Below are 26,415 nucleotides of genomic sequence, written 5' to 3' on the forward strand. Positions count from 1 at the left end.
GACTGTGAGAAAATAAATGTCTGTCGTTTAAGGCCTCCAGTCTATGGTATTTTGTTATGGCAGCCCAAACTGAGAGAGGAAGGCAAAAGCACCCATGTCTGCGACATTCTTCTAATACCTGCATTTAAATCCTTCTTGAGTTATTTTAGAAGTTTCTTAGGCTCAGAGGGCCAGCCAGACTTTCAGGCCCTTCTGAGGAACATCAGGTGTCCCTAACTTCTTGTCCATATCCTAGTGGACCAGGATGGCCCATGAGCCAGGAGCAGCCCATCAAGGGGTTAGCCAGCAGCATCTGGAGTAGGCCTGACATGCAGGAGAACTTTGCCTAACAGAAGCCCATCAGATCCTCTGTGTTGAGGAATCTGACTTGGAGGCACTGGGAGGAGTGAGCAGTGGCAAGTAGAGGCAGCAGAAGCCAAAGGAGCCCAAGAGAAAAGGCAGTTGTGAGGCTGGAGGGCCATGGTAGGAAAGAGGGAGGACTGAGCGGAAAAGAGCGGCTGAAACCCAGCAGATGTAGAGCCGTGTATGCTCATTACTAAGAACCAATAAGAAACCTGATCCTTGGCTCTAGGCAGGACCCTGAAACCTGTCTCTGCTACCTGGCTGTGTGGCTGAGGGCAGGACTCTGGAACCAAACCACTTGAGTTTGGCTCCTGGTTCCATCCCTTGCTAGACATGTGTCCTTGGGCAAGTTACCCAACCTCTCTGAGCTTCCATTTCCTTGACTGTAAAGAGGAGCAACAGAACTGACCCTCAGGGCAATTGTGAGACATGAATGGGATAATATACACGGATGGTGCCTCTAATAGTGTTTGGCTCGTAATAATAAATGTTACTTTTTTTTAAAGTTACTATTGCAGGGATGCCTGGGTGGCTCAGTCAATTAAACGTCCCACTCTTGGTTTCAGCTCAGGTCATGATCTCATGGGTTGTGGGATGGAGCCCTGCCAGGCTCTGAACTCAGCAGGAGTCTTCTTGAAGAGTCTTTCCCTCTCTCCCTCCCCCTACTTGTGCCCACATGCACGCACGCGTGTGCTCTCTCTTTCTCTCTCTCAAATCAATAAATGAATCTTTTTTTAAAAAAGTTATTATTCCAAGGGGTGCCTGTGCAAGGCTGGCTCTGTTGGAAAGCATGCAACTCTTCATCTCCAGGTTGTGAGTCTGAGCTCCATGTTGGGTGTAGAGATTATTTAAAAATAAAATCTTTAAAAAAAAAAAAAAAAAGAAAGATAAAATTCCAGGTCCAGATGGTTTCATTGGAGAGTTCCACCAAACCTCTAAAAATTATTATCCCTTATGTCCTTATGTAGTCAAACAAGAAGGCTCCACCATCTGGAGGCTGAGGGACCCCCAGTGGGTTACTGTTTCCATAACCATAAGAATCCGAGACCATTTTTATTTTTAATTAATTAATTAATTAATTTGAGATTTTATTTATTTATTCATGAAAGACACTGAGAGAAAGGCAGAGATGTAGGCAGAGGGAGAAGCAGGCTCCAGGCAAGGAGCCTGATGTGGGACTTGATCCTGAGACAGCGGGATCACATCCTGAGCCAGGGGCAGTTGCTCAACCACTGAGCCACCCAGGCATCCCCCATTTTTAAATCTATCATCTATCTATCTATCTATCTATCTATCTATCTATCTATCTATCTATCTCTATCTCTATCTATCTATCTCTATCTATGTATCTACTTATCATCTATTTATATATTTATTTGACACAGAGACAGAGCACAAGCAGGGAGAGCAGCAGGCAGAGGGAGAGGGAGAATCAGGCTCCATCCCAGGACCCGGGGATCATGACCTGAGCCGAAGGCAGACACTTGACCAATTGAAACCATCCAGGCACCCCTCAGAAACCATTTCTCAGGGTGAAATAAAAGACTTTCTGGATCTGTAATAGAATGCCAGGCAATCTGAATAACCGAAAGAGCTTCTGGGGGAAAATTTTACTGGGAAGGGGAGGTCAGGGAGAAAGAGGATTCACCTAGTTATTTGTGACTCATGCTCCATTCAGCAAATATTACAGGACACTTCCACAAGCCAGGCAGAACAATTCATAGAAGAGGAACTCCCTCACCTGGGGAGGTTGTAGCCTATAACAATATGGGGGAACGGAGTCAGGTAACAGAGGGAGCTTTGACTGTCACCTCCTTGGAGCAGAGTCTAGATCTGGACCGAAAGTTTCCTTGCTCATGTCTAGTGGGTAGCAGAGTGCCTGGCCCAAAGCAGTGTCAGATACTCTTACATGTAACTTGATGAGTGGCTTACATATTTGTAAGATTAACACAGAGCTGCAGGGCTGGCTCACAGGAAGGAGTAACCAGCTTATCCGGATTGGGGAGGGGAAAGGTTCATGGAGGTGTTGGTGCTTGGTACCATGTCTTGAAGGGTAATTAAAAATGTGTTGAGTAGGCAACAAAGGGAATGGCATGCCAAGGCAGGAGGCATGAAACAGCACCAAAGAATTCAGTGAATGCTGTTAACACTGATGACGATGACAATGAGGTGTACGGTCATGGTGGTGTTGCCCTGGTCACAGCTCCTTCTCTGACACATTCCCATCTTGGTTCCTGGGATTCTCTGCAGGGAACGTCTGAGAGTGTCTTGCTTATCTCTCCCCCTCCCTATTCTGTGCTGTGATTTGCAAATTAGAATCACCTGTGAAAAATACATCCACCCAGGCTCAGCCCTGGGGATCCCAATCAGGGTGCTCAGGTAGAGCCAGGACATCCATTTTTGGATGGTGATGTTGATGCTTTGAGAACGGTTGACTGGGCAAATTGCCAATGGTCCAACAAAGTCCAGCTGACATGTCACCGACTGTGGGGAGCCTTCCTTGAGCAATGAACAGTCTCCTGTGACATTCATTCAACCAGCATTTATTGAGTCTCTACAAAGTGCTAGGCTCTGTGTTGGACATGGAGATACATGTTCTTTGGCCTTCAGGAGCTTCCTAGGAAGAAGGAAGTAGCTGGAAAAAGTTGGCAATTTAAATACAGTATGGTGAAGGTTAATGATAGGTAAGAGTAGAGTGCTGTGGGACCCCCTGGGAGACACTTTGCTGGGGAGTGGTAGGGAACTTAGGGAAGGCTTCCTGGATTGGTGGTTGGAGAAGAGAGTTCAGATCAACACTCAGTGGGTAAAATGTATCAGAGGGCATGAAGTTCACTGAGGGCTGAGCATGGGGCTGCAAAAGAGGGGAAAGTGCTAGATGAGGCTGAAGAGGTGGCAAGACAACATGGTAAAGACAGGTGGGGCCCCTCACTCCTGTGTGTGCACCCAGTCCTGCACCTACAATGCAAATGTCTGATGCTCCACACTTCAGGCTTGGCTGTCTCTTCCCAGGCTGGAAGATTCTAGAAGGAAGGATTTATGTGTGGAAACTCCATAGTTGGGGCCACGCCCTTGGGTTTGGATCCTAACTCTGCCACCTACTAACTCTGTGAACTTGGGGAGTTTCCGAGCCTCTCTGGGAGTCAGTGTCCTTATCTGGAAAATGGGGATGAAAATTTGTACCCATACTTCCTAATCCAATTATCATCTGCAGCATATCAAACCACCCCAAAGGGCAGGGGCTTACAATCATTATTATCCCATATGGTTCTCATGATTTGACCTGGCTTAGCTGGGCGGTTCTCGCTTGGGGTCTCACACAGTTGTGAGTTGTAATGAGATGGGAGTCAGGACTAGAGCCACGTGAAGGCTCAGTTGTGCTGGACATCCTAGAAGATTCTCTCACATGTCTGGCAGTTGATGCTGGCTGTTGACAGGAAGCTCAGCTATGGCTGTCAAATAGAGTGCCTGCATGTGGCTTCTCCATGTGGCTCGGGCTTCTCAGAGCATGGCAGTGAGCATTCCAGGAGGCAGGGCAAGGATGATGCCAGGCCAGTTAAATGCTATGCCTGGACCTGGAATATAATCAATTCCTCCATATCCTACTGGTTAATGAGTTCACAGAACCTGCCTAGATTCTAGAGGGTGGTAAAATAATTCCACCATTTGATTAGGAAGTTGTATGGTGACACTACCAAGCCATCTTTCAAAAATACAACCTGCCATGCTTTCTACGAGGATTAGATAAATTAAAGCATGGAAAGCTCTCGGCACCATGCCTAGCACATAACAAGTCCTCTGAAGTATGCAGGCTCTTCTTGGCCTTTATCCTGACATCCTCAGCACCAATCACAAAGCCTGGCACAAAATAGTGCATCTTTATTATTTTTCAATTTGATAATGGATAAACTATTTACCATGTATTTATGTTTAATTGTCATGCAGCCCAAGAATAATTGTGATGCTCATTAAACAGGTCGGATCGATCTCCCTGTTCTATTAAATTAAAATTAAGTCTGAACATGCATGCTCAATCTGCATTATTTGTTGTGCATACGGAATGATTCTCTATCGAGAAATGGGGGAAAAGTGAGAGAAAACATATCTAGAGAGTCAAGAAAAGAGTAGTGTGGAAAGAGCACTGGATTCAGAGTTAGCAGACCTGACTTGGGATCTGGTGCCTTGGAAGCCACTCTGAGCATAGATCTCACCTTCTCATCTGCAAAGTGAAGGGTGACGCAGCTTTCTGCCCAGGGCTGCTGTGAGGCTAGACTAAGTTAAGATTATGCTTGTTTGGGCATTTGGTACAGGTTAGTGGAGTGGGAAACAGGCTGGGATGAAAGCTGCTTGGGCCTGGCAGGTTGGGGCACTGGCAAACAGGTGCAAACAGCATTTTAAGTCAGGACCTAGCAAAAGACAAAACAAAACCAAACCCCAAGCACACAAAAAAGCAAAAACCTCAGGGTTGCCTTTGGTTCATGTTTGCCCTCTTGGCTTATAACTGTCATCCAGTTTATATGACTTGTCCCTCAGAAACCCAAGAGGTCTGTGCATAATGGAGGGACAAGAAACATTGCTAGGACTTGCTTGCCCATTCAAGCCATCTGTCCTTTGTTCCAAGCCTGCATTTGAGAATTTGGGACTAAACTGCACAGGTAATTCCTCATTACCTCCCTGTCCTGCCCAGTGTGTTTCTGGAAAAGCCACCATATGGTGGCTTGTCGTTGAGTATACTGGTAGCCCCTGATGTTTGTCTGTTCCAATATGATTGGCAAGGTGAGGTCTATTGGCCAATGTGCACATCATGACATTTGATGGATCAGGCAATGAAGGCCTGCCTTACAGTTTTCTCTCATTTTGTTCATCTTTTCTATGTGTTTGCCACATCTCAAGGAGACTGCAGGCTTCCTGTAGACAGTGTGGTTTGTGAATGCTCCTCAATAGTTGAAACTTGGTGAGTGGCTTACCCATGTTTTGGGGACTGTGCATTCTAGGAGAGGTGGGGCAGGGGGAGGACACCCTACTTCCTTATGCAGAGGAGGGTAGGCATAAAGATCCTGGTTTTGTTTGTTTGATTTCTGGAATAAGGAGATGGGACTCAGGCTGCTGCTTTGCCTGTAGGTGAGGTTGTCTGAGCCTCAGTGTCCCTTTTGTGAGCTGGACAGGTACCACCTGTCTTTGGTAATAAAGGAACACACAAATAGAAAGAAAAATTTGCTTTTTAAGATAATGTTTTCTACCAGAATCGGTACTCCTTTTATGAAGTTATCAACGGGGGGGGGGGGGGGGGAGAAAAGAGGGGGGCGGCTCTTTTTCCTACTTTATCCATGGGATCTTTCACAAATGAGAGAAATGGGGGCCAAAGAGGACCATGCTTCCTTTCAAAAGGAGACTGACAATGGGTATAGTCCCCTGAATGGTTTTCAGGCAATTGTTCTGGGGGCCACTGGGCTGCCTTCATAAGAGGGACTTGAAAGTGTTAATTGTCCCACAGATCATGAGGATCCTGGTTTTTCCAACCTTCTCAAAACCACTGCCTGCTCTGGTCTTTGATTTTAAAAATATTTGTTATTTCCCAACTATGAATGCATCTCCTGCTCATTATAGAAAAATAGGGGAGATTCAAAACAATGAAGAAAACTAAAATCACCCTACGATCCCACAGCTCTTTATAATATGGTTTGCTTTGCCTCTTGTCAACTCTAAGTTATATTATAAACGTGTTCTAACAAGAATTCCCCACAGTTTTCAGTGGCAACATCGATTTGTGTGTTCACAGACAACTTATTTTTCTCCATTATGTAATCTTAGAAAGACAGCACTTTAACAACTGATCTTCAAGTTAATAACCAATTTAGCAACTGCAGTTCAGCACAGCCTGAGAAATGTGTTAAAAATACAAAGTTAAATCATTAATGATGGTGCTCACCAATTCTGATTCGGAATGAACTTGAGAGGGAGTAGTGCATTCATTTCTAAAGGCTTGTTCAATGGACTTATTTATTTAGCCATTCTTCTGTTAGGGTTTTAGTTGATGCAGTTTTTTTTTTTTAATTTGTTTTTATTTTAAGGAAACTCTGGGCCACATGCAGGGCTTGAACTCATGACCCTGTGATCAAGAGTTGCATACTCTACAGATTGAGCCAGCCAGGCATCCCTGCAGGGTTTTTTTTTTTCTACTTACATAAGACCAGGATTAACATCTTTGTGCATGAATGTCAGGCTCCTAAGAGAAGCAACCCCAAATCCAAGGGAATGAATATTTTTAAGGCTTTTCATAAATACTGCCAAATAGATTCCTGGAAATGTTGTATCACTTTATCCCCACACCCTATAAAGTTTCCACCTGCTTCTTTTCCTCACACTACTGATGTTTTCAGTGGGCTAGGCTAGAGGAGCTGCAGACCGGGGTAAGACTTGCACGATGTCAGCCCAAGCCATTCCAAATACTCATGGTGTAACCTTGGATAGACTGCTGACAATGAAGTCTCACCGTCCTTATCAGATAAACGGGGCTGTGGACACCTGCTTCATCTAAGACACAGATGTTCTGAGGACCAACTAATGCATGTATGAAAGTAACTTGTCAAGTATAAAATTGTAAGTTGACTCATCTGAAATTTTTGTAGGTCAAAGAGTCAAATATTGGCAACTTCGTTCAACCCAATACTGTATCATTAAGTGGCTGGAGGTTGTTAGGCAATTAGTCATTTATGCCTTCCAGAAACTAATCAGCTAGTTGTGTGTTTCCCCAGGTACCTCGCTCAGTAATCACCTGGTAGCTCTCATTATTAAGCGCTTTCTGACATTTGTTTTCAAGCACCGCAAATGGCTCCACGGATTCAGCTCTTCACCCGCAGGTGGGTCCTTGGTGGCTTGCGCAGTGCTGGGTCCCCCTGTCACGCATAGAGCACTCACTCACCCACACCTCCCTCACATTCTGATGGCACTGGTTTCGCAGCCACTCTCAGCTTGTTTTTTAATCTGCTAATCCTTTAAGGTCTTTTGGGACTCTGTGTGAACTTCCCATCATCTTCACTGAGCCAGATTGTATTCCAACCGCTGCGCTGAGCTCCAGAGGGAAGAGGGAGATGAAAATGCACAACCCAACCTCTGCAACACGTCACAGACCAGCTGGGAGAAAGATGGTAATAAGCCACTGGACAGCATGACAGATGAGGATAGGGGCCATAAGGACATTTCAAAATGCCCCACGGTGTTTTTCTTTTAAAATTAACTTTATCAAGGGGTAATTTACATAAAACAAAAATGAATCTTAAGAAACAGTTTGTGAATTTTGGCAAATATATATGCATATGTAACCCCCACCACGATCAAGATGTACACTATTTCTGTCATCTCAGAACATTTCCCAGTGCCACTTTCTAGATAATTTCCTCCACCTCTAATCTCAGGCAGCCGCTGATCAGCTTCCTATCACTACAGATTTGTTTTGCCTGTTTTTTGATTTTCATATAAATAGAATCAAACATTATATATATATATAACTATATATATATATAAACTATATATATATAGTTAAAGATTTCATTTATTCATTAGAGACACACAGAGAGAGAGAGAGAGATAGAGAGAGAGAGAGAGAGAGAGAGAGAGACAGGGACACAGGCATAGGGAGAAGCAGGCTCCATGCAGGGAGCCGGACCTGGGACTCAATCCCGGGACCCCAGGATCACGCCCTGGGCTGAAGGCGGCGCCAAATTGCTGAGCCACCCTGGCTGCCCAAACATTATATATTTTTTATCTGGGTTCTTTCATTCATCATAGTATTTCAGTGATTCATCTACATTGTTGCATGTGTCTAGTTTGATCCTTTTGGTCGCTGAGTCGGATTCCATTGAGTGAATGCACCATCGTTTGTTTATTCTGTTTGGTAGTCACTTTGGTTGTTTCCTGTTTTGGCCAATTATGAATACAGCAGCCATGCATATTCTTGCCTAACTCTTTATGTGGACATATTTCTCTTAGGTAAATAGCTAGAAATGGAATTGCTGAGACATCTTGTAAGTGTATGTTTAACTTTATAAATAATTATACCATTTTACAGTCCCATCAGCAATGGATGAAAATTCCAGGTTCTCCATGACCTTGTCAACACTTGGTATCACCAGTCCTTTTAATTTTAATCTTTTTGGTGGGTGTGATGCAGCATCTCATTGTGGTTTTAACTAGAAAAATAAGTACCTTGTTCCTGTTAAGAGTTGAGGCCTCACTCTTATAGGGTTGTGTTCTTTGGCACTAAGACACAACTTACTTCCAGAGAAGGAAGCCATTTCTCAAGGATAACTAATTGTCTTTGAGATACAACAAGGCCAAGTTTTCATTATAAGTTAAAATGACTGGAGGCCATATTTTTCATGTTTCCTTCACATGCTGTCTTAATATCATAGTGACCAAAGTCAGGTCATGAAAACTCCTTTGAATCCCCATCCCCCTCCTGTTTCTCTTCCTAGGATCTTTCCAGGTTATCACTATCCTTAAACAATAGCTTTAGTGACTTGAGAAGGCCTGAGTCACTCTCTCAAGTGGCCTCTCAAATCTTTTTCTTTTTTTTTTTTTAAGATTTGAGAGAAAGAGCTTGAGCACATGGAGGACATGGCAGGAGGGGGAAGAGGGACAGAGAGAATCTCAAGCAGTCTCTCCACCGAATGTGAAGCCTGATGTGGGGCTCGATCTCACGACCCTGAGATCATGACCTGAGCTGAAACCAACAGTCAGATGCTTAACTGACTGAGCCACCCTGGTGACCCCTTTTTCTACCTTTCTATTGCTGGAAATAGTACTGGAACTAACACTGACTTATATATACCATCACTATTGTCATCTACTTAGAGTCTTGTGATGATTATTAGAAGCTAAATCAGAACCAAGGTATTACACGTTTGCTTGAAAGCCAGGTTGCCAGGATGTCCTGTGCATTGGTTAGGATGCATACTGTTGCAAGTAACAAGAATTAGTTCAAGCAAAGTGATTCTAAGTGCTCTGTCCTTGCAAACGCCAGAGTTTGACAGCATGGATTCAGTGACTCAATGATGTAACCATGAAGTTTCTTTTCATCCCTGCGCTCTTCCTTCCAGTCACCTTCATCCTATGATTGGCTCCTCCTGTGGTCACAAAATATTTACCAACAATTTCCCGCCTACTCATTTGCCCACAACTCCACAACAGGCAAGCCCTGAGTCACATGCTCATCCCTGAACCAATCGGTATGGCCAGGGGGTGGGATCAGCTCAGGCAGAGCCACAGGCCCCCATCCTAGGGTCCGGGTGGAGTCAACTTCCCCCAGGATGCTGGGACATAAGTGAATGGGTCTTTTTTTTTTTTTAATTTTTATTTATGATAGTCACACAGAGAGAGAGAGGCAGAGACACAGGCAGAGGGAGAAGCAGGCTCCATGCACCGGGAGCCCGATGTGGGATTCGATCCCGGGTCTCCAGGATCGCGCCCTGGGCCAAAGGCAGGCGCCAAACCGCTGCGCCACCCAGGGATCCCAGTGAATGGGTCTTTATTGAATCAAAGCTAAGATAACAAGAGGAAAGAGGAAAGATGTGGGCCAGGCAGCAACAAGGTCCACTACACTTCCTGGATTTAGTTATTCTGAATATTCTAGGGAAAAAAACCCCTCTGTCATACATTGAAGTTTTCTCAAAACATACCTTCCAAATGCAATGTCTCTCCGGTCAACCACTTTCTTGTCAGCCACCTTCCTTAGTTTCCGAAGTCATCACTCTACGTTGCCACGCATTTTCCCTCAAGCCTGATCCTCTTTTCTATATCAGACACCTAAGTTCCCCTGCCCCCTAACTTGTAACCATACTTATTCTAATCTTCCTCATTACTCTCAGCCATCAACATGGGGATAGTTATCCTACCTTCCTTCACAACCATCTGCTTGCGACTTGCATTTGGCAGCAGCACACAGCCAGAACTTCTATGTAAGGCCAAGTTAACAAATTCTTCTTAGGCTGTCATCTTATAGGGTGTGTGTTTGCTCGTGTGTCCCTAGCCTTGTATGCCCAAATTATTTCTTCTGTGAAAAATCCATCTTTTCAATTAAAATAATAATTGTCTAGGGGATTAGAAATACAAACTTTAAATTGATTTTCTACCCAGGTCTGTATCTTCAGTTAGTATTTTTAAATGTCCATGCTCTATGCAGAGATGACTTTATGTATTTAAACTCTCTTGTGTGCTGATACCCTGAAGGGATTTTTCTGTGAAAGCAGCAACTTTTAAATGTACAAAAATAACTGATATTGAACAGTATTATCTCTAAGTTTTCTTAGTTTCCAAATATTGGCTAAATATTTATCTTTTGGGGCTGTGAGTTGGACATTGCAATGATTAATTGCTTAAAGTATATCATTGATTCACTATAAGTGGTAAAATATGTCAAACTCAAAACCCACCAAGCTCCATCAAAGAGGACGTGATGGTTTTGGGAGAGCAGATGGTGAACACAGATGCCAGAGAACAGTTTAAGCACATTGTATACTATCCATGTAATAATACTTTTCAAACCCCAGAAACCTATTCTTTTTGTTTTGTTGGCTATATTTCAGTGGCTTTTTATTTCTCTTTCTTAGAAGAAAAATTGAAGCAGTTCAAAACTTACAGCTTTGTCTAAACAGAGAATCACTTTATTGTCTAAAAACCCACACTTAAAAATTCATGAACAAAGTCAATATTCAAAAGAGGAAATATGAATTTCCTTTCAGTTAAAAAATTAATTTTGGGGGGTTTTGTTTGTTTTTTGGCAAACTCTCAGGATAACACACAAATGGTTGAGCTCCTGGAAAACCACAAATACAGGCAAAAAATGCCCCTCCATGGACACAAATGAGTACTGTTCTCTTGAAATAGATCTCTTTGGTGCTACTGGTTCAAGAAAGACCTATAGTTGCCCTTTTGGAGAATATTTCAAAGTGGTTTATGGAACTTCTCAACCTAGAAATTACTTCCTATAAATGGGGCCATGATTATAGAAATCATTCACACACACACACACACACACACACACACACACACTCACCCCACAGGGAGGGGGTGGGGAGAACATAAAACAGGCTTCTTTCTTGATGGCTGTTTCCAGAAGTTTCCAGAAACAGACACATCTGGAGGTTATAGTTTTTCTGCCTTTTGTGGAACTCTGGTTGCAATGCAAAGTACTTAGAACACTCACAGAGTACATGGAAGGCGAATATGCCACTGTGTGAGAGAGAGAGAGATGAACAGTGGCAGAGCACACAAACTCTGACCAGTGATTTCCGCTTTTCTTGCAAAATCAGCGAGTTGGAGGCTGTCCTGGTGATGGTGAGGAATGCAGTTTCCAGAGGACTGCAGCCCTATCACCTGCAGATCCGTGTTGCTAAAGCTCAACTCTCATGGCTTGCTGCATGTTGGACTCAGAGTAGCCTCCTATACACCCAACACCCATCCACAACCACACATTGGTACCCTACACTCATCTTATTCTTGGCACCCCCCGCCCTCACTACCTCTTTGGATCCAGAACCCAAGAACAGACTTCATCGTTGTTGTCAAAAGTCTGTGGTGGGTATTAGACCCAAAGAAATCTCAACTCTCCTATGCAGAGGTAACTAAAACAGTTAAACAGGAAGACCAACCAAACAACGGACAACAGAAAGAAACAGCACTGCCAGACAACTGTAAGGAGAGTGGAGGCCACAGGAGTTAGGTCCACAGAATGAGCAACCGAGACTCACTGTCATCAACTCTACTAACGTTTCTGTGTTTTTTTGTTTTTCAGAAGAAGCTCACATTGAAAAATCACCCAAGATACACTGCTGTACCAGCAAGAACCATACTGCCTAAACACACTTCCTCTAAATACACATCTGCCTTGCTGCCTGGAGTTCTTCCCACCAACTGATGGTATCGAATAATGATGCCACAAAATATTAGTTCTGGAGATTGGAGACATTTCGGTCCAGTGTTTTCCACAAAGTATGGTACATGTGTCACTGTGGTCAGCAAGTATCTTAGAGTACATGCATGTATTTATCGTTTTAATGGTTATGCACTTATTCTAATATGTATTAGGAAAAAACATGCCACCAGCACATCAGTCTGGGCACTCAGCAGCATCACTGCAAAGCCCATGTCTCATTCAATGCTTTCTGGGCCAACTGGTTAGTGAGAATCATGGCTGGTGAACCCCAGTCTTGGGGGAGATGGTCCTCACCTTGGCCTGGTGGCTGTGGGCAACGGTGTTTGGACAATACTGCAATTGGGCAGCCCTGTGAAGACGATACCCACAGCACCCAACCTTAGGTTTTTAGCAGGAAGTCTCCTTTCTCAAATCAGACAACTTCCCCCAGATTTTGAAACATTTAATCAGAAAAGAATCCGGACATTTAAAAATTAGATTTACAAAACTGACACGGTCTTAATATTAGCAATTTATCTATTATACATTGTCTAAGAAAATAAGGTCTATGAAGACATCAACAAGGTATTTAATAATTCATTATAAGCTACAACAATTTGCAAAGAAGTATCCAGTTTAATTGTAACAAACCACTGTGAGCAAATTTAACTAAGTATATAAAAACATTAGTTAAATACAATTCTCTGGAAATATACATTATACCTACAGTTGTTGTTGTTTGTTTGTTGTTGTTGTTGTTGTTTTTTTTTTTTTTACAATTAGAGTCTTCTTGTTTCCTCCCTTTTAATTCTCAAAATGGCAAATCACTGTATGGTCCTGGATCTCCAAGCTATAAAACTGAAATATGTGTTTCCAGCATAGCAGATGGTGACCAGGAAGGCGAAGAACTGGAGAAAAAGAGCATAGTAGAAAGAAGACTTAGGGCACATTCTAATTAGCAAAAGTTATCATTTCACCTCCATTGAATCAGGCACTCATAGCATCCCTTGACTCCAGGGTTTCTCACCTAAAACTGCTTTATTGGTTCAATTACCTTCCTTTTGAAACAATATCTGGCTATGCTGAATGTTTGGTCTTTTTTGTTTTTTTTGTTTGGAAACACATCTGGAAAGCTTGAGTTTTGCTCAAATAACCACAGGGTGTTCACTTCGGGGTGAATATGGTAGTGTGTATCTGAGAAAAGCACACACATTCCTAATTTAGTGCAGACAATTTTAGATCAGGGTTTAACCTCAGATTGCCATAGGGTCAGTTAAATAAAGGAGCCAAGTGGGTGAGGGGAAGCGATAAAGCCACATGGTGTGAATGGTGAGCAGGGAAAGTGCAAGCTCCTTGGAAGGGGCAGCTACTGCCCAGTTGTGGCTGGTTCTTGCTGTATGATAGCTTGAGCTCAGAGCTGCTAAAGCTTGTGATTTAAAGAAAAAAAAATTTTTTTTTTAAAGTAGGCTCCATGCCCAGTGTGGAGCTCAATGCAGGGCTGAACTCAGGACCCTGAGATCAAGACCTGAGCTGAGATCAAGAATTGGACACTTAACTGACTGAACCATGTGCACCATGCTCTTTACCTTTAATATAGATTTCTGAATATAAATATAAGAATCGAAGGAACAGGGGGGGTGGGGAGTGCCTGAGTGGCTCTGTTGGTTGAGGATCTAACTCTTGATCTGAGCTCAGGGTCGTGAGTTTAAGAGCCATATTGAGCTCCACACTGGGCATAGAGCCTACTTAAAAAAAAAAAAAAAGAATATAACAAATGGCTACATATCATCAGTTTTAATATGATCATTTTGATATTCTTGTCGAACTGTCATCCCCCACCCCCCGCCAATTACATCTTTTGGTAATGTAATATTTTAACGCCAACTCAGAGAAACTTCTAAAATAAGTTTTGCAAATCAGAACTACAATACACATTTATGGTTCAAAAAAATGCAAACAGAACAGAAGCACATAAATTAAAAAGCAGAAGCCCTCCAGGCTGCTCCCATCATCATCCAACCACAGTCTCTGGATGGAACCTCTGTTGGTGTGTGCTTTTCTAGACATTCTCAATGCATAAATAAACATCTCTGCTTATTGAGTAAAAATAGAATCATGGTGTGCTCATTTTTTTACAACTGTCTCCCCACTTGAACTTTAGTCAGTAGAATTATTCTTAGACTGCCTCAAATATTTTTTCTTCCTCACATAGTTATTTTGTTCCAGCTATTTGCCTTTCACTCAAGCTGAGTCTTTTAACCTCTGCGCACTTCAAGCCATCAGGAGGCCCCAGTAGTTTTTCATGCTTTCAAACCAACAAGCTAATTGCCAGAGTGTCACAACTGCAGGTGATGCTCTCCTGCCTCTACAGATCACTTGGTCCCCCTTCTGGATCCCCAGCCCCAGTGGGAGGAGGAGACCATGACCCTCACCGTGTGTGTGTGTGTGTGTGTGTGTGTGTGTGTGTGTGTGTGTATGTGTTTGTGGTAGGGGGCAGTGAAAGGGCTTGTTAACTCACCGATGAGGCTGCCCAGCTGTTGAAGTTGTGGCTGTCCCTCTCGGGGGAGACAGAAGATGCATCCACCACAGCAGCTGAGAGGTATAAGATGAAGGCACTGCCGTTAAAGCACAGACCCTGGGGAGATAGACAGATGGAGTGGTCAGGGAGTGTGGAAGGTCTGGGCACCTCTGGACCAGTCAGAACTGTATACCAGGTGTGAGAAGGGAGGCATCTGGACACCTGGAGGGGGCAGAGATGAGAGCTCTGAGAAGCTGCTCATCAGTGCCTTGGGGAGGAGAGGGTTTCACACCAGCTTATCCACAGCACACCCAGACACCCCTCACCTGCCCCCCAACACACCCAGGCTGTCCCTTCAGCCACCACTCTCTCAATTTGCTCTTGATCCTTGCTTCATACAGATTTCACCCTTAGTGACCTTAGTGACTGGCTGAGGAAGGCAGGCAGCAGGGCCCCCCAGTGAGATCTGCCCAGACCATTGTCCCAGTAGCCACAGTTCTTCAGCACCTGTCCCCGACCCAGAGCTTTTCCCAAAGCAGGCCCAGCTGGTCTTCTATTCCCTCCACTCTAAGCAGGGAGAGACATTTAGGTGAACTCCTCAATCCTAGCAGAGAGTTCTTAAAAATAAAAAGATTATACATATTAATAGAGTCCTTTGGGAACTAATCTCACCCCTGGCTTCATTTTATTTTTTTCTATTCTTAAAGAAGAGAGATATGTAAATCCAAGTAGATATTTGGTTTTCAGTTATATTTAAACTCTAGGAAATCATACTGTGAAATGTGCAAAACTTGATCCTATCTGAACAAGGGTGAGAGGTAGTGGTGGGGTTGGGCAAAACTGATTCAGAAAACCAATGCTTTATACAGGTAGGAAGAGGGTGGCTCTCAGGAGTAGATGCCCTATGGTCTAACAGCTCTCCCTCAGTAATTCAAAGAGACAGGAATGGGTGAATAGATGGGGGGGAGGGGAGAAACAGTATCTTCTTCTTGTAAGAGAAAGAAAGGCATATAGAATTTTCTAGATGCAAGTCCTAGCATTCTAAGGTGGGTTGTATATCCCAGTTACCTCCTCCATACTTGGCTTACATTATCCTGGGTTACAGACATTAACCTTTATTATAAGGGTCAGTGCCCACGATGCTCATCTGCCATTTGAAATGCATTGCCAGGGTGCCAGGGTGGCTCAGTTGTTTAAGCATCTGACTTTTGATTTTGGCTCAGGTCATGATCTCAGTGTCCTGGGATCCAGTCCCACACTGGGCTGCCTACTCAGCAGGAAGTCTGCTTGGGATTTTCTCTTTCTCTCTCCCTTGGCCCCTCCTCTCTCTCTCTCTCTCTCTCTCTCTCTCTCTCTCTCTCTCCCTAATAAATAAATTTGAGAAAAAAGAAAGAAAGAAAGAAAGAAAGAAATGTGTCCCCAGGAAGCTCTGGTTTCCCTGGATGATTCATTATATTTGTTGGTTGTGGGAGTTTTTTTTGGTCCAGGAACACATCCATGCATTTTTAAAAAATACGTTTTGTTTTGTTTTTTTAATTGCACATCACCTCTAGAGTTTTGCACATTTGCTCTTTGCCAAGTAAAAGACTCCCTGCCTTTTTAAAAAATGCTGAAACAATTACACATAGTTACCTCTGAGGAGTGGGAGACAGTTTTCATTTTGTGGCCTTTTACTGGTAGCAGTTAAGCTTATTTTTATTTAATAAATTAGCTATGTATTACATTTGAAACATTCAACTGCTTAAGAAAAAAAATTAAAAAGTATGCACATTCATGTAATCAAACAAAATCAGTCAGGACAGAACAATCTCAAGTTAAAAAGTCAGTCTACTGGGATCCGTGGGTGGCGCAGCGGTTTGGAGCCTGCCTTTGGCCCAGGGTGTGATCCTCGAGACCCGGGATCAAATCCCACATCGGGCTCCTGGTGCAGGGAGCCTGATTCTCCCTCTGCCTATGTCTCTGCCTCTCTCTCTCTCTGTATGACTATAATAAGTAAATAAAATTAAAAAAAAAAAGTCAGTCTACTCCTTTTACCCTAACCCTTTCCTTTGAGATATAAAGAAACACCCAATTTTATACAAACCTACAGCCATATAGTTAGCCAATTTGGTGAGTTTTTTTTTTTTTTTTGTTCTGTTGGGATTTCTTTCCTTCATTGAGAAAGATACTGAGAACAATTTTCCATGTCAGTCCTAACAGATGGGCCCCATTTCATGTCACGACACGAATACCTCAGATTTTAACTTTTCCCCTATTGATGGGCATTTGATGTTCCTAGTTTCCCCAAGATTACAAACACTACTGTGATAAGCGTCTTTAAATATGTATTTGGGGACACCCATGCATGTCCAGTCCCCCGACACAGGTAGAGATGAATGAGAGAGCATTTGGAGAGGCCAGCCTGGCCAGCACCACCCTGACCCAAGCCCTGGGCCTTGTCCCTGCCACTGTGTCAGGGCAGGGCCGGAGAGGGAGTGAGGACAAGACTCCCTGAGGGTATGTGGCCCCATCCCATAATAAGTGTGGCCCAATCAATTTATCCAAGGAAATGAGAAACTCTATCTCACTTGGAGAGAAGTGAGGAGGGGCTTCCTTCCCCTGCACGCCACCCCTCAGGGTCCTGCTAGGTTTTCACAGCTTCCATTCTGCTACCTCAGGGCCGAACATATTTGTTCCCGCCATCTTCCTAGGACTCCCAAAGTATGTACGTCTTGGGGGATGCCTGGAGTGGGAAACTAGTGAACATAGGTGGAGGGAAGAAAGAAAAAAGGGAAAAGAAACCAGGAGCTAAGATTGTTACAGAGGTTAAGATAAAGAGATCTGTGTGGCTACAGAAGTGAAGGAGGGCAGCACAAAGCTTCAGTGGGCCCTGGAATAGCACTGAACTTCACAGAAACGCAAGGTTGTACTGCTCTAGAGAAATAGGACCTGAGTCTTAGACTCTCCAAGTGGAAAGACCGTTGAGCCCCTGCAACTAGAATGCCAGTTCTCAAAGTATCCCTGGGCCACAGGGAACAGAGAACAGATACAGGGTCTTACAAAATGCTTCCAACCATTCCTTTGTAGAAGAAGGTGGAGGGAGGCTATTCTTTTCTGAAATTTGATCCCACTTTTGTATAAAATGTCCTCCCCCCCCCCAAATAAGGGCACACATAGATAAAAAGCCTCATAGAGCTGGCCTTCTTGTTGACCCTCCATACGAAATTCTTGGTATCCACAACCTACCAAACTTAACTGCTAAGAATTACTCATTCCTTCATAGTAGAGAGGAGGCAGGTTCTTTCCACTTCAGAGATTTCCTGAAGGCTAGGACCAGGGCACCTGTGTACCCTGGAGCCAAGCAGACTCCAGGGCTGACGACTATGGTTGGCATCAGGGGACCTGCATCCCATTCCTGCCTATCAAAATCCTCTCAGTGTCTCAGTTTCTTTACCTGCAAAATGGAAATAATCCATCCCATCTTTGCAGTTAGTGTGAAGTGAAATGAGGTAAGAGATGAAGGATCCAGCATGACCTCTGGCACACAGTAGGTACTGAATAAATGGTGGCTGCTATTGTCTACAGAAGGAGGCCATACCCTCTGCCCTGGGTACTATGCCCTGTACTGCTCAGAGTGCTTGCAATGAAGCCAACCAGGAGGGATGAGTTGCAGAGGATGAATCCTCAGAAAATGTATTTGTAGGTTCTGGTGCTTAGTGCTCTGAGGAGGACAACTATATTGCTTTGAAGTTTTAGTTCAGATCAGATTTGTCAGAAAGCACATCACAGCCTCGCTGGGTAAATGGTATTACCCAGGAGCTCAAAGGTGCTCACAGGAAGGAACCCGCTGTGGTTTCTGCTCCACGTTAAGGATGGACATAGTAACTCTGCACCTATATTCTCCTCGAATGCATTAAGAAAAATGCCTATTATCAAGCTAGTTCCAGTGTAAAGCTCATGCCTTGTCAAGCAAAGAGCTACAGGCAAAACTATGAGACTCTGGTTTTTGTAGTGTCCCATGTGTGGTCTCCTGGCCAAGTTCCCTGTGGACCAAAGCCTGTTCTACTGATCCCTTCTCTGCAATCTTAGACTCTCTACTGCTTTGAAAAATGGAGGCAATGTAGTCTTTATTAACCCTCTTAGCAGGAAAATGCATGTGTTCTTGCAGAAACATTACCATGTCTGATTATGGTGTTTCCCCCAGACTCAGGAGGAGGTGTCACCTTATGTAGTAAGTGCACTGGATTCCTTTATTATCTTTCTTAAATTGGGGGGAAAAAATCTTGATTGCAGACATATCTGGCCTAAAGGTTCCAGGTAAGGGATGTGGGCCTATAAAACATTGTTTCCTACACTTTAGGTGCCTAAGAATTATCTGGAAAGCTTATAATAGAGATTGCCAGACTCTCCATAGAGTTTCTGATTCGGTAGGTCTGGGGCAGGGCCTACGGTTTCTCATTTACTCCCATGTGATGCTACCAATCCAGGGACTACACTTTCAGTAGCAAGATTCTAGAAGGTTCATTCTGGCACCAGGAATCTATCAGCTGCCTCAGCAGAGTCCTAGGTGGGCCTGATCCCTGCCATGCTCTAATTCGTGTGGGACATACAGTGAGGGCCAGCATCTGAACCAGTGTGTTCCTGCAAGAGGTTCTACTGGGGACAGGTCATAAAGATCTGAGATCTTAGTTGTTACACATGAAAACTTTTCCCAGACTTCACTTTGGATATCCAGTTAACACTGCTTACCCCACTCACAAATGCTTTTGAGAGGTTGCAAAGGGGCTTCTTAGAACAGGAAAGAAAAACTCCTCAATCCAAAGTCAGACATGTTTGACCTGTATCATCTGCTGGTAACAAAAGAAGTTTTTAATATTTGGCTATAAATATTTTAAAAGTGAAAGAGGTCGCACAAAAGCCAAGACTTCTGGATTGCCTTAGGAGGGAAATAAACAACAGAAGACTTCACAATTCTGGGATGCTTGAGTGGCTGAATGGTTGAGTGTCTGCCTTCGGCTCAAGTCATGATCCCGGGGCTCTGGGATAGAGTTTCATCATCAGGCTTCCCGCAGGGAGCCTGCTTCTCCCTCTGCCTATGTCTCTGCCTCTCTCTCTGTGTCTCTCATAAATAAATAAAATCTTTTTTTTAAAGGTCCTTTTTTAAAAATATTTTATTTATTTATGAGAGACAGAGAGAGAGAGAGACAGAGACAGAGAGACAGAGAGAGTGGCAGAGACACAGGCAGAGGGAGAAGCAGGCTCCATGCAGGGAGCCCGACGTGGGACTTGATCCCGGGTCTCCAGGATCACACCCTGGGCTAAAGGCGGCGCTAAACCGCTGAGCCACCCGGGCTGCCCAATAAATAAAATCTTAAAAAAAAAAAAAAAAAAGACCTAACAATTCCGAGAGTACGCTGCCAACTCATTTCTTCAGAAAGTGAAGAATATTCCCCAGTTGATTAAGATACGAAACAAGTGTGTCTGGGTAGCGAGAATTCAACACCCACTGAATTCACACTCACTTGCATGACCTCTCTAGTCTTTTCCACATACGAGTGTGCAACCTCTCCGGTGGAGGTTGATGGTCTTGCTCGATGAGATAAAGGATTAAGCAATTCTAAGGGGCCTTCAAGTCCTGATCTCCTGACTATAAGTCCTGGTCTCCTGATTGCTGGTTGGATTCTTATTCTCCAAGTGTGCCTGGAGCAGAATGAGATAGGAAAAAAAATGCTGGATGGAAGTAAAGAGAGATGGATTCCAGCTGTGCGGGCATCTGGGGAAAGTCCTGAGGCTCTAAATCTCAGTTTTCTTATTTATAAAGTGGGAACATACTTCATAATGATAAATTCTGATCATGCAAATCAAAGCCATTTTAAAACTAGGAAGTGCCAGAAGGGAGCACTGTTAATTAAAAAAAAAAAAAAAAAAAAAAAGGGCACCATTAAAAGCAATATTTAAACACTTGTAATTTTATTTTTAAGTAATCTCAACACCTAACATGGGACTCAAACTTACAACCCTGAGATCAAGAGTCTCATGCTCCCCTTGATGGAATGAGCACTGGGGGTTATATGCAAATGATGAATCACTAAACTCTACCCCGGAAACTAATAATACAGTATATGTTAACTAAACTTAATTTAAATAAAGAATTAAAAAAAAATAGTTTTTGGAACCCAAGCCACTGGGCTATGGACAATCCAACCTTCAAGCCATTCTAGCTGACTGAAGTAGCGATAAACTGTCCTGTTGAGCCCTTGCCAAATTACAAATTTACGAGCAAATTAATTGTTATTGCTGAGGGGGAAAAAAAAGTCTCATGCTCTACCAACTGAAGCTAGAGCATTATTTTAATTTTTTAATGTCCTTAATGTTAAAATTTTAATATTTTCAATTTTTATTTAAAAATATTGTTTTAAAACTTTATTTAAATCTCAGTTTTCAAAAAAAAACTCAGTTTTCTTGTTTATAAAATGGGGATACATTTCACGATGATAAATTCTTTTTTTTTTTTTTAGATTTTATTTATTTATTCATGAGAGACACAGAAAGAGAGGCAGAGACATAGGCAGAGGGAGAAGCAGGCTCCCTGTTGGAAGCCTGATGTGGGACTTGGTCCAGGGACTCCAGGATCATGACCTGAGCTGAGGGCAGATACTCAACCACTGGGCCACCCAGAGGTCCCCATGATGATAAATTCTGATCATGCAAATCAAAGCATTTTAAAACTAAGATGTGCCAGATCAATCTTCAAGACACTAAATGCTGGCTCTTCTCTGAAGAGTTCCCAGCTGTCCCAGCTAAGATGATAACTTCCATCACACTTTGTACTTCACTTTAGTTCATTTTACTATGTGTCACAGGGTACCATAATGGGTTGATTTCATGGGCTAACTGACTGGACCACAAGTGCACAAATATTTGGAGTGCATACATTATTTTGGATCTGTTTATGAGGATTTCTGGATGACACCAGCATGTGAATCTATAGACTGAGTTAAAGCAGACTGCCCTCTCTAATGTGGGTGGGCCACATCCAATCAGTTGAAGACCTGAATAAAACAAGAAGGCTGAATAAGAGGAAACTGCTCCTGCCTGATTGCCTTGAGCTGGGACATCAGTCTTTTTTTTCCTGCCTTGGGGCTTGAAACGAAACATCAGGCCTTCTTGGGTCTCAAGCCTGGTGGTTTTCAGACTAGACCTTATAGCATCAGTTTCCCTGGTTCTCAGGCCTTTGGACTCAGACTGGAACTACACCATCAATGTGCCAGCAGATCTTGGGACTTCTCAGTTTCTACCATCATGTGGACCAATTCCTTCTAATAAATCTCTTTACACACACACACACACACACACACACACACACCCTATTGCCTATGCTTCTCTAGAGAACGCTAATAGAGAATTTATATCAAGAGTGGAATACACAGCTTTTGGCACCAGGAGTGGGGTGCTGCTGTAACAAATACCTAAAAGTATAAAAGTGACTTTGGAACTGGATAATGAGTACAGGCTGGAGAGTTTTGAGGAGCATACCAGAACTATGGATGTTGAAGGTGATTCCAATGAGGACTTAGGAAGAAAAGATAACTCAAGACAGAGCTTCCATCTTTTTAGAGACTGCATAAATAACTACAAACAGAATCTTAATAAAAATATGGATCTTAAAGGGCACTGAGGAGAGATCTCAAATGGAAATGGGGAACATGTTTTCGGAAACTGGAGGAAAGGTGATCCTTGTCATAAAGTGGCAGGGGATTTAGCTGACTGCGTTCTAGTGTTTTGTGGAAGATAGAGGTTGCAAGCAAAACACTGGAAATTTAAATGAGATTTTTTAAAAAGTAAAGTGTTAGAGAAGTGGCTTGGTTTCTCCTGTCTATAGTGAAATGCAAAAGCAGAGGTAAATTAAAGAAGAGATTATCAAGCAAAAAAGCAGCAGAACTTGAAGGTTTAGAAAATTCTCAGCCTTCCCATATTGTGAAAAAAAATAAAGCTTAGGGCACCTGGATGGCATAGCGGGTTGAGCATTCGACTTGGTTTCGGCTCAGGTTGTGATCTCAGGGTCATGGCATGGAGCCCCACATTGGGCTGTGTGCTCAGCAAGGAGTCTGCTTGAGATTCTCTCTCTCCCTCTGTTCTTCCTCCTACCCTCTCTCAAATCAATCAATCAATCAATCAATCAATCTTTAAAAAAAAAAAAAGCTTCATCTGAAGAGAATAATATGGGTGTAGCCAAACAACCTTCTGATAAAGAGATCATGGATGCTAACCACAGATCTAATCATGTGCCAGCAGAAGCCAGGAACAGGTAAGGGATTATACCGGTGAAATGCTGCCAGCTTGAATGGAAAGGGATGGAGATGCAACAAAATATAAGGAGTGCCGTGGAACTTCTTGGGTTCTAAAGATTGGAAATATGAGTTATTTGGCTGCAAATATGTGCCAATCTTCCAAAAAAAAGAATGAATCAGCCAAGGCCCGATTCAGAGATCATCAGCCCCAGGGGGGCGGGCTGGTTGGTTCCTCCTCAGTTTCAAAGGATTGGGCTGCCTCTCTGGTGTCTGTGAGCCAGGATGTCCCAATCTAGTACCTCAGGGGCAAGGTCACCCTGGATGGTTAGGGGTGACAATGCCACCTCAGTGGGTCTGGAGGGCAGAGCATTAAACCAAACAGGCTTATTCTAGAGCCTTAAGATCTGATGGAATTTGTCTTGTAAGTTTTGGGCTTGCCTGGGACCTGTCACCCCTTCCTTCTTCTCTAGTTCTCCCTCTTGGAATGGGAACATCTATACCGTCTCCCCGCTGTATTTTATTTTTTTTTTTTTATTTTTTTTTATTTTTTAAATTTTTATTTATTTATGATAATCACACAGAGAGAGAGAGAGAGAGGCAGAGACACAGGCAGAGGGAGAAGCAGGCTCCATGCACCGGGAGCCCAACGTGGGATTCGATCCCAGGTCTCCAGGATCGCGCCCTGGGCCAAAGGCAGGCGCCAAACCGCTGCGCCACCCAGGGATCCCTCCCCGCTGTATTTTAGAAGTACATAACATGTCTGGCTTCACAGGCTCACAGCTAGAGGGGAATTTTGCTCAGGATGAACCCTACCTCCAATCTCACCATACTTGATTTAGATGTGAAGTGAAACTTTGGATCTTGGACTTCAGTTGACACTGAAATGAGTTAAGACTCTGGGGATGCTGAGATGGAATGAATGTATTTTGCATGCTAGAAGGGAATGATATGGGGAAGCCAATAGCAGAATGTTATGGACCGAATCTCTAATCCCCAAAGTGCACATGTGGAAGCCCTAGTCAGCAAAGTGATGGTACTTGGAGATGATGAGGTGTTTGAGAGGTAATCAGGGTTAGATGAGATCATGAAGCTGGGATCCTCTTAATGGCATTAGTTCCCTTACAAGAAGAGCTTGTGTTCTCTTTCTCTTCCACATGGGGCCATGGCAAGATAGCAGGCATCTGCAAGCCAGGAAGAGAGCTCTCACCAGAGACCAACTACCTTGACATCTGATTTTAGACTTCCAGCTTCTAGAAGTGTGAGAGATCAATTTCTGTCATTAAGCTACCCAGAATATGATATTTTGTTATGGCACCAGAGCAGACAGGTACATTTTCTTATCTATTTCATCCCAGAATGTGGGTTTATCCTGCCCCCAGCATGGTGCCTGGAGCCAGGACAAGAATCCAATCACCCTGAACCACACTTGCTTCCAAATATGAAGACACCTATTTATTCTAACAGCAGTTTCATTTTTCATTCTAACTTTATACACACTGTGCATCCCAACATCAAAGAGCTCTGCATGCAAAGGGCTAAGGCCGGGGCCCCAGGAGGGATTTGAAGGACATGAGACCTGCCGAGGCTGGTGCCCTGACGTACCTGTTTCCAGGTGATGCTGTTTATGGGACACTAACGAAGAACTGAATTTCTCCTCATTCAGTCTTCTGAGAACTGATTTGTTATTTTGTCTAAAAGAAATTTCTGGACCTTCCAACATGCCCAGTTTCATACTCATTGGTAAAACACCTTAGAGGCAATGGAATAATGTGAAGATTACCTGCTGTGTTGAGTTCTCCCTGGCTTTCTCCCCTGCTTTGCTGGCAGACACAACCCCGAATTAAGGAAAGAAGGACTACGTCCATCCTACCTAGTGGGCAATGGACAAGAAGACAACCTCTGGCTTCCTTACCACTGTTGTCCAGGGCACCTGGGGAATCCTGGTGTAGGTCATTGTTATGTAGATGATGAGGAAGAAGACAGTGAGGACCCAGTAAAATACAGCTACGAACATGACCCAGCCAAACGCAGGGACCCGGAAGTACTCGGTTCCAGCAATCAGTGTCCAGACCAGCAGTCCCAGAACCTGTAAAATGGTAGAGGTGGTGCAAAGGAATGGGAGATACAAGGAGAAAGTAAAGAAGGAAGCAGGGAGAGAGAGAAAAAAATTATGATAAGAGTGTCAATTACAGCTTTTGTTCATATTTACACATACATATGACTTACAAATGCAAAACAGGGCTTGCAAACTCACAAATGCCATGAAGGTACAGTAGATGAATATGGTAGGCTGAGCAGAGACCAGAAAACAAGAAAAACTATGTCTATTGTAAGTGACAGTCTCTACTCAGCCCCAGCTAACTGTTGTGGGCCAAAGTTTTTTTTTAAGTAAACTCTACCCCTCAACATGGGGCTCAAACTAATGACCCCAAGATTAAGAGTTGTACACTCCACTGATTGGGCCAGCTAGCTCCCCTGTTGTGTGCCACTTTTGCTAGATACTTCCTTTTATTCTTTTTCACCTCAAGAAAACACAGAAAGTCAAGTTTGTACACGATAATCTTGATTTTTAAATGTTAGCACTAGTAATGATTTTTAAAATCCCAGTGGGGGGCAGCCCGGGTGGCTCAGCAGTTTAGTGCCACCTTCAGCCCAGGGCGTGATCCTGGAGACCCCGGATCGAGTCCCGCATTGGGCTCCCTGTATGGAGCCTGCTTCTCCCTCTGCCTGTGTTTCTGCCTCTCTCTCTCTCTGTGTCTCTCATGAATAAATAAAATCTTAAATAAAATAAAATACCAATAGAGGACAAAGTACACACATCTGTGGTCGGAATTTGCTCACAGGCTGATACTTGTCAAGGAACAAGACTGTAGGTCCACTTGAAGTGGTCCTTGGATCTGATCTGCTCTCAAGGGATGAATCTCTGAGGTTTCCCCACCTGCCACTGCTGCTCCCCACTTCCCCCTGCAGATGACAAATAACATGTGGCCTGAGAGAGCTTTCAAAAAGGAGAACAAGCAAGGGCCCAGGGCAGACACCGGCATTCACCATTTTTTAAATTCTATTTATTTATTTATTTATTTATTTATTTATTTATTTATTTATTATTTTTTTGCATTCACCATTTTAACATAAGTTGTGTATTTATTTCAGCAAGACCCATCCAAGACCCTAGGCTGATAAATAAGACCAAAGCCAAATCAATGTCACCAATTGACTAGAGAAAGATTTCATCAAGGGAAAAGAAACTGATCCAGCTGTAGGTGCCTTTAGTCCTGAACAAAAGAAGGCCAGAGCAAAGTATGCATCTCGCATTCCAGCAGCTTCCAGGGACCAGGACTTTACTCCTAAATCATGTCAAAATTAGTATCCAAACC

The 26,415-nt window shown here is 43.4% G+C and overlaps 1 protein-coding gene and 1 long non-coding RNA gene across 2 annotated transcripts in view; one reads left to right on the forward strand and one right to left on the reverse strand.

Moving 5' to 3' along the window:
• The first annotated feature begins 2,786 nt into the window (after nt 1-2,786).
• LOC112921597 (uncharacterized) lies at nt 2,787-12,978 on the forward strand. The gene is made up of 4 exons (XR_003235267.2): nt 2,787-5,293; nt 7,095-7,199; nt 7,340-7,487; nt 12,131-12,978. It is a non-coding gene; the product is annotated as an uncharacterized lncRNA (long non-coding RNA).
• A 24-nt stretch (nt 12,979-13,002) lies between these two features.
• CMTM8 (CKLF like MARVEL transmembrane domain containing 8) overlaps nt 13,003-26,415 on the reverse strand; it is a 110,191-nt gene continuing 96,778 nt past the window's right edge. Inside the window, exons 2-4 of the mRNA XM_026000904.2 lie at nt 24,951-25,124; nt 14,769-14,885; nt 13,003-13,158 (exon numbers count right to left, since the gene is read on the reverse strand). Coding sequence (XP_025856689.1) covers nt 13,075-13,158; nt 14,769-14,885; nt 24,951-25,124 — 375 coding nt within the window. The 3' untranslated portion in view covers nt 13,003-13,074. The remainder of the gene's footprint in view (nt 13,159-14,768; nt 14,886-24,950; nt 25,125-26,415) is intronic.

Source organism: Vulpes vulpes, chromosome 11 (assembly GCF_048418805.1).
Source record: "Vulpes vulpes isolate BD-2025 chromosome 11, VulVul3, whole genome shotgun sequence".
In the NCBI taxonomy this organism is placed as follows: domain Eukaryota; kingdom Metazoa; phylum Chordata; class Mammalia; order Carnivora; family Canidae; genus Vulpes; species Vulpes vulpes.